Source organism: Peromyscus maniculatus, chromosome 19 (genome assembly GCF_049852395.1).
Source record: "Peromyscus maniculatus bairdii isolate BWxNUB_F1_BW_parent chromosome 19, HU_Pman_BW_mat_3.1, whole genome shotgun sequence".
Classification (NCBI taxonomy): Eukaryota; Metazoa; Chordata; class Mammalia; order Rodentia; family Cricetidae; genus Peromyscus; species Peromyscus maniculatus.
In genome coordinates, this window is record NC_134870.1 from 44,534,406 (window position 1) to 44,542,729 (window position 8,324).

The following is an 8,324-nucleotide window of genomic DNA, read 5'->3' on the forward strand; positions in this document are numbered from 1 at the left end:
ATTTGAAATGTTTTAGTGGTCATGTTTTCCCTCCTTTCCAGCAGTATTGTTTCTTCCATGCCTGCTTTCATTTGGAAAAAACAACTGAACAAAAGATCATAAAGCAACCAGGTTGTTGGATAACATTCTATCTGGCTGTTTTCATCTGTTTTCTTCTTACTTTTAGCAAAATAGCCATATGTTCTCATATTTGAGGCATTTAAAATGATCAAATATATATGTCCAGAGGAGAGATGAGTGTATGCTTATTTTGAAACTGCAAGATTTAAACATCTTCTAGGAAATGGAAAGCTAAATCCTTTAGTGTACACAAGGTCTTTCGGGATTCTATTATTGCAAGGAAGTTTGAGAATCTTCTAACCCAGCCCATGGATATCCAACCCATGGACATTTGTAAATATTATGAAGATATCCTTTTACAAGCTTATAAAACAAACATTAAAAAACTCTCTGTTGCAGATTAGTCAATAAAAATGGTTTCCCCACTACAGTTAATTTTACTACTTCAACTAATGGGCATTGGCTTAAACAACGTTGCAGAGGCTGAAAAGAATCTTGTAAAGATGCGCAAACCTAAACTGAGCGCCCAATGCAACTTCCAAGAAGATGACCCAAGTGTCTCCATCAAAAATTGTCTCCTTGACCCAGGGATTTTGACTCTTCTCAAAATCTCCAGGTGTTGGGTCAGGGAAAGCTCTTTTATCATCCTTACCTCTGCTGTTCAGAACTTGGCTGGAAGGACACAAAGAGTATTGGCCTCCCACGGCGGCCAGATAAGCAGTGGTATTGTGGAGCTAGACTGCCTGCGGGCTTTGCCTTATATCTGATTAGCTGAAACCTCCCTAGAAGAACCTATGTCCTAAGTTCTAGGTAGACCCTGAGCCTGTCAACAGCTAATGGAGACTGAAGAAGTGGGATTTCTAAGGTACAGCAACCCACAAGAAAACAAACAAAATCAGACTGCACCAAAGGCTTTGGAGTTGGGTTTGCTCTATGAGACTGATGTCATGGGAAACAAGGAGCAGACGCAAGAGATCATGTCTTTTAATAGCAATGGCTAGGCACTGTACTGCAGAAAAGGTAGCTGGTAGGGATGTTGGAGGGCTAGCAATGAGGACTCATTTCTCCTTGGCTTATGCTAAATGAGATCTCATAAGGTTTGAGGGAGGGGATCTATTCGACCTGAGAAGCTGTGTGGGCAGGCCAGGACACTCACCATAGGAGATCCCCTCTACTGTTTTTTTTTTTTAGAAGCCAGGGAAAATATTCATCACAATGTTTTTGCCTTCAGTAAAGGGAATTTGGCTCAGAATAAAGAAACAAAAGAAAATCTCAAAGTAGTCCAATATTTAAGCAAGACATAGACAATACTCAAAGTAAATCTGAAAAGACACACCAAGCATTTACCATGTACGAAGCCCTAGACAGTTTGGTCCAGTTCAAGTATTTTATGGCACATGGCAGAGGCACAGAAATATTCTTGCAGGTTTTTTGTGTAGTAGAATTTTTACATCATTTTGTGATGTTCCAGTTCGCACTGTTCAATCAGCCCCTACAGTTACAGAAGAAGGATGTCGAACTAAAAAGGGAAACCAAGGCTAATTCAGACTCTCATACCTGTAGGAAGTTGGGGACTTGGTGTGTGCTGAAGCATTTGGAAGACTTTCCACATGCCTGTGTCCGTGATGTCCCCTTCAAGGCTGTGACATCAGTGCCCATGCCAAGGGAAGGCACAAGATTGCAATTCAGGGTTAAATGCCAGCTCAGATGAAGCCCCGCTCTGACCTCCCAGAACCAAGGTACATGATGGAGTAGGTCTTTCTGATGAGTTCCACAAAACGGTGAAAATATTTTGTAGAGATTTCTCATCTGGAGTTTAAGATGATAGATATAAAACTGAAACCCTAGTCTTATTATTTTTTTTTAAAAAGATAGTCTTCTATCTACATGTATTTACTTCCTCAAATATGCAAATCCTTATCATTCCCAAACATCATAGTTAATATATCTAACAATCCATGTTTCCCAAGAGGAGACAATTCCTGGGAATAGGATCTAAATTCAAGTGATTTCCCCACATCTGCCTGTTATTTTTCCTTCTATTTGGAGAGAAGATGGTACTAGACACAATCTTTGCAGGAGTGGTCTTCTTAGGCATCATAGATGGGGAGAATTTTCTGACAATTATAACAGAGTGCTCTAGGTATATGAATCTCACTGAGACATTCAAGCAAACACTTGAGAAGAATGTGATTCTTCTCTTGCTGTGGTCATCCAGCATGGACATATGAGTATCACATAGAGATGTAGACTTCAGCCTTATGGAAAGCACCAGGCTTCCTGCACGTGAATCCTTCACATTTTAATATACAGGATGAGGAGGGCAAAGGGAGAGCCAGGTAAATTTTCATCCCTCACAATTGTTCAACCTTTTCTCTCTCTTTGAAATTGATCCTACAGCTTCAAAATTAAAAAAAGAAATATAATAATTTGGAAGTTTGTCAAGTAGTGAAAGGTAGTATATTTGAACACACTAATCCAGTAACTAATCAGTTTTCTAATAAACAATCAGCAGTTTGAGCCGTGTCATCAGCACGCCAGTAGCTCTGGAGAGGGGATGAGCTGCTCATGGACGTTAATGAATACACCAAAAATCATTAGGTGATCAATACTTCTGAGTTATTTTCATTGAGCTGATGGGTCTGATACATTAAAGCTGACATTATACATTTGTCAAGATCACTGTGCAGTTTTTAACAGTGGGGCAGGCTGCTAAAAATATTCCTTGAAAGACAATCAAAGAAACACAACTTCTTCATCCTGACACACTCAGTTGGCACAGGAGCCTGGAAACTTGGAAGCGGCGGTTCTCAACCTGTGGGTTGCGACCCTTTTGGGCAAAGCTCTATCTCCAAAAGTATTTACATTATGATTCGTAGCAGTAGCAAAATGCCAGTTATGGAGTATCAATGAAAATAGTTTTATGGTTGGGGGCCACCACAACATGAGGAGCTGTATGAAAGGATCACAGCATTAGGAAGGTTTGAGAACCACTGCTTTAAAGCAAGCCGCCAAACTCCAGCTTCCCAACATTCCCAGGCATGTGAGAATCTCCAAACTGGATGGCTGTGTTCTATTTCTCTAGCTAATTCCGTACACAGTTTCCTGAAGAGAAGGGAAAGAATATGCTCATCAGATCATGGGGTGTGCGGCTTCCTCATCTGTGGCAGGACAGGAGCCTTCTCTCCAGGGTGATTGTGCTTCTGCTCCAACAGCATAGGGTTCCGAGAGCTGGGGACTTCCGAAGACGGCCATTGACACTCCTCTTGAATGCCTTTTCCTTCAAAGGTTTGAGGAGGTTGTAATAAAAGGATGGCCAGTGTGGCTGCCCAGTCTGATCATGCTTGAGGTAGCCCAGGTTGCTGCCGTGTGTGTGTGTGTGTGTGTGTGTGTGTGTGTGTGTGTGTGTGTGTGTGTGTGTGTGTGTGTGTGTCTGTGTGACATTTTTAGCAGATTAAGTAACCATGAAACTGATGTGTGGTTTCTGTGGGAGATAGGGACTGGCCCAGGTTCTCTGGGTTACAGCTTTTCTTTTAAGTAAAAGTGAGATCCTTGTTTTCTTCTCTCAGATACCCTGGCCCACAGGTTTAAGAGGCTCCCTCTATAGCCTCTTAAACCACCCCAGCACCCCAGCTCCCAGTTTTTTTATGAGTCATCCCATTTCCACCTTGGCAAACACTAATTTTAGAAATTATTTTAACCTTAAATTTGCTTTGACTGTGACGTTGTAATTAGCGGTTGCAAAAAAACCCAGCCACCTATACCTACCTGATCCTCCCCCCCCAATCCTCCCTGCTCCCCCGACTCCCACCCCCTACCTCCATCCCCTACCCCTATCCTGACCCCCCTACCTATAGTCCCTGGAAACTAAGGCATTGCTTCCATGTGTTTCCAAATTCTGAGATGATCGGCTTCCTGGCTGTGGTTGCTGAGGGGAGTAGAATTCCGGGGTTTAAATTAGCAGCGGGTGAAATTCTATTTGTCATCAATTTCTCTTTGGGGTTACAGAGCAGAAAACTGCGGCAGAGCTCCTGCTCTGATGGCTCACTCCTAAAAATCTCTTTTTGTTCTTTATCTATGTGAACTGACAGTGATCAGAGCTGGAGCAGAACAAGGCTCTCTGGAGAAATCACCTTCCCCCTGCCTATTGACAGGTCCCTCTGTTCTGCATCAGACGGGCTTTGTCCCATCCCAGGCATCCAGGCCTTGGAAGGGGCCACCAATTAAACCTCTTGAGCAGTCAAATCTGAAGCCACTTTGGAGTGTCGGTTCTGATTAGTCAGGATGAGAGGAAGCCCATCACCCCGAAGGGCCCCCCGCTCCCTGGTCTCAATTTTCTCTCTTGCCTCCGCCAGGTGTGAGCGGTGTGAAAGAAGCTTCACACAGGCCACGCAGCTGAGTCGACACCAGCGAATGCCCAACGAGTGCAAGCCAATAACCGAGAGCCCGGAATCAATCGAAGTGGATTAACTGATTGACTGGCTGGAATTAAACTGCAAGGAAAGTCATGATTAAATGTCACGGACACTTAAGCAAAACCAAAGATTTCCTCGGAGCAACTTTCAATCAGTCCCAGAAAACCAAAAGCAGTAATAAAATAAGTAAGATGTTAAGAGATATTGATCCTGGCATGGAAGTCAGACCAGGAAAGAGATTATTTATTTATGACTAGGGATGAGACTGATTTCCGTGGACAACTCACCTGGGATGGCTAGCATTTCCAGTCCAACCATGAGTTTGCTTTATTTCTAAAAAAGCTTTTTTTAAATAAATAAAAAAAAAAAACTGTTATTTAATACCAAAGGGAGGATTCCTCTGCCCACAGTTGTGAGAAAGAACGCACAGGGACTTGGTTCTCATTGCACCTTTTTTTTTTTCTTTCTTTTTTTTTTGGTAGTAGCATGTTTCAAGGGGACCCATTGTACGGCCTTCCTCCTTCTGTCAAGGCCTGGCCCACCCGGTGTGGGTGACCCCAGCGAGGATGGCTGAGGCAGAAGTGAGAACCTGGCTGGCTAGCCCGGCGCCACCTGCAGCCTCCTCGGAGGCGGCCCGTGTCTGTAGTTTTCATGTTTCATGCACTTTCTTGTGGCTCCTTTCCACCCGCCAGCCTGGAACTGATGCTGGAGAAAGGAAGAAAAACGGCTTCAGATGGCCAAGTCGAAGGACGAACGTGGAGGGCTTGCTTTGTCCTGTCCGGATGTCAGAAACCTTTGCCGTGTACGGCGCTTCACAGTACAATATATCGTCCTGAAGCAGCTAGTGGAGGAAATGTTGTTTCCGGTAACGTTTTTTAGCTTAAGAAAAATGAAAACAGAAATAAAGTTCTTTGGTCTGAGGCTGAACCGAAGGTGTTAGTCTTCAAGTGATTTTTGTTGTCATTGTTTCTGGGCAGGAGTTGGGTGGATCAGCCATTGTGCTCAGCCTCACTGACAGGGACAGATTCAGTTTGGAACACAGGGAGGCCCTGGAGGCTCCTCCACTCCCTGCTGAGTGTGGCAAAATCACTGCCACTGAAATAGGAAGGAAAAGCAGCCAGACAGGCAAACATCTGGGAGACGGTAGCATAGTAAGGCCGCCAGGAATTGCTGCTGTTATCAATAGGGATTACTTTTTCCTCTCTCCTGATCGATTCATCAAAAGAAAAAGAATCGTGTACACACTCGCGCTGTGCTCTGAGTGCTTGGAATAGTGTCACTTTCCATGGCCTTGTGGTGGCTCAGTGATGGTGCTCAACATAATTGGATCAAGGTCTATGCACCCACCTGGCGTTGGGAAAATATGCTAGTGTGTGTGGCTTCTGGTCCATTAGCTCCCAGTGGAAACCCAGAGCCTGAGTGTACCCTGCAGCCCATTTTCATAAGCAGCCCGAGGGAATGCGTCATAGTAATTCTGTGGCAGGTTTCTGGTGTCTAAGCACAGTCTTTGAAGGAGCGCCTCATTTTCCAAGCTTGCTCATTGTCCTCTGGAAAACGTGTTCGGGGTGCACACACACACACACATACACACACACACACACACACACACACACACACACACACACTCACGACATGGAGTAACTTCAGAAAGTTTCTCTACAAGAGCAACTGGTGACCTTTTCTGCTGAGCTGTCTCTCTGGCCCGCTTTCTCCTCTCTTCAAGTTCACTCTTTCTCTATCCCTTACCACTCAGCTGCTTCATCTAGAGGGGAATAAGATAGAATAGCATAAGGTAAGTGTATTGTGTTTCTAGTTATGATAATGGCTTGGATTGTGGCCACAAAGATAAACTTGGTTTTTTCTGGCCTTGGCTTCCCAGCTCAAGTCACTCACCCAGAATCTTCTCCCAGTTTTTGTTGTATCCTTGTCATGGAGGTCAGATGTTCTCTCTGGTATGTGGGAGTGCCTTCTGCTTTACACAGTTCCCTCCTGTAAGGCGGGGAGGCATCTGCCAATGTGTATCCCTGGGAAAGGTAAACAGACTGCGCATCCATATAGACCTAAGACCTTTGAGAAACTGACAGGTCTGCCCCATAAAGGAGCAAATGTTCATGCATCCAAGTTGAAATATCTGACTGAGCTTTCTGAATATAATGATGAACTCATTTGTAGGTTCCTTACTTTTTTTTTCCCAGTGAGAAAAATCAGCTTGATGATTTGCCTCCTTTCCCAGTTGAATACCAGGCAATACACCAGCTTTTGATGAGCGCTCTTCCCTTCATGTGTGGCATGGGGCACCTTCCAGAACAATGCTCTCTGCTGCTGCTCTGATGGCCTTGCCAGCTGATCCCCAGCTCCCACTGCATGTGGCAGCGAGCCATACCAAAACTCCCTTCTAGGGTTCTTCAGTGACTCCATTATCACTTTTGTTATTATGGATTTGTTTCGTGTATCTTCACCTGAATTTGGTCAGAAAATATCTTCTGCTTAAAAAAAATAGAAAATTGGATAGTCTAAATTTCCAGGCGCTTTGATACCCACAATTCTCATGTTGTGGAGCCATTTCCAGCTTCCTACAGGGCAGCCTGAGCCACTGGTCTAGCTAGGGACAGGCCTGCTCCTGCACGCCGACTTGGCACCCAAAGCAAGTCCTGCAGTCATGTGGACTTGACAAATGCTTCTCATCAATGTGTGTGCAGGGGAAGGTATTCCTTGAAACCTCTCAACAGAGATACTTCAGGAATTTTTAACATTTAAAGTATGCAAGCAATCCTTTGGGACATGGTGAATGGTTGATGGACACTATAATCCTTACTAGTAATGTTATGAGTAAAGATTCTCTCTAAGATGAAAAGGTGGATGATCAGAACTGAATCATGTCTTCAGTATTCTCTGTTAAGGGAGACAGATGAAGTTCCTCTCACCATAAGGCTTTTTAGGCCAGCATGATGGTGCCGTGGGTAAAGGCACTTGCTGGAACCCATATGGTGAAAACTGACTCCAAGCTGTGCACTGACCTCCACACATACACCACGGTGTGCATGCATGCACACTTACAATTATAAATACATATATTTTTTAAAAGACTTACCATTCTACCATATGCTCATGCATTTAGCTAAGTGTCTGGTCCAAAGGGTGAAGCCTATGAAAGTCGCAGAGCAGAAAGGAAAAGGGTAGGAACGCAGACCGTCACATTTCTGTAAGAAAAACTCAGTAAACGACGGAAAGCTAAGTATTTTCCTTAGGAAATATGTATTGATGTTTTTTTCATTCTTCATTTTGTTTTGTCCTTGTCTTTAAAAATATTAACTTTTTTCCAGGGGAGACATGTTTCACAACATGATTGTATAATTAAAGTTATAGAGCTTAATCCTGCATAATTTATATGATTTAGTTCATTAGTAACTTTTTATTACATTTCCATTAAATATATTTTTGTTGGAAACTTGCACACAGCAGAAAAAGATGATGATGTCTCTCCTCTATCTTCCCAGGGATCACATTATGTTTAGTCTTGACCTCAGAAGATATCATTCATTTACCAATTCATTAGCTTTCTCCTGGGTTGATTGGTTCAGTGTTAAATTCACACATTCAGCACATAATGAACTCTTGTGGCAAGACTTCATTGTAGGTGTTCACTATAAGCAAAATTAACTGTTGATGAGAAAATAATATTTTCCTCCTAAGTGACTGACTAGAGTAGATATTCACCCATGGCTTGAAAATAACAATGGTTTCAGTATTTTAATCTTGCTGTCAAATTTCTTATGCATTAAAATTGGAAGATGTTCAGTGACTCCATATTTGGATTTCCAACGCTCTGGTGTATCACTGCAAAACTGA

The 8,324-nt window shown here is 43.2% G+C and overlaps 1 protein-coding gene across 2 annotated transcripts in view; it reads left to right on the forward strand.

The window, feature by feature from the left end:
• Nucleotides 1-6,116, forward strand: part of Prdm6 (PR/SET domain 6) — a 105,136-nt gene extending 99,020 nt beyond the window's left edge. Inside the window, exons 8-9 of one of the 2 annotated variants that reach the window (XM_076555251.1) lie at nucleotides 1,624-1,799; nucleotides 4,416-6,116. In XM_076555251.1, the coding sequence (XP_076411366.1) occupies nucleotides 1,624-1,771 (148 nt within the window). In that variant the 3' untranslated portion in view covers nucleotides 1,772-1,799; nucleotides 4,416-6,116. The remainder of the gene's footprint in view (nucleotides 1-1,623; nucleotides 1,800-4,415) is intronic. The other variant, XM_006987488.4, reaches the window with a different exon arrangement.
• The last annotated feature ends 2,208 nt before the right edge of the window (nucleotides 6,117-8,324 follow it).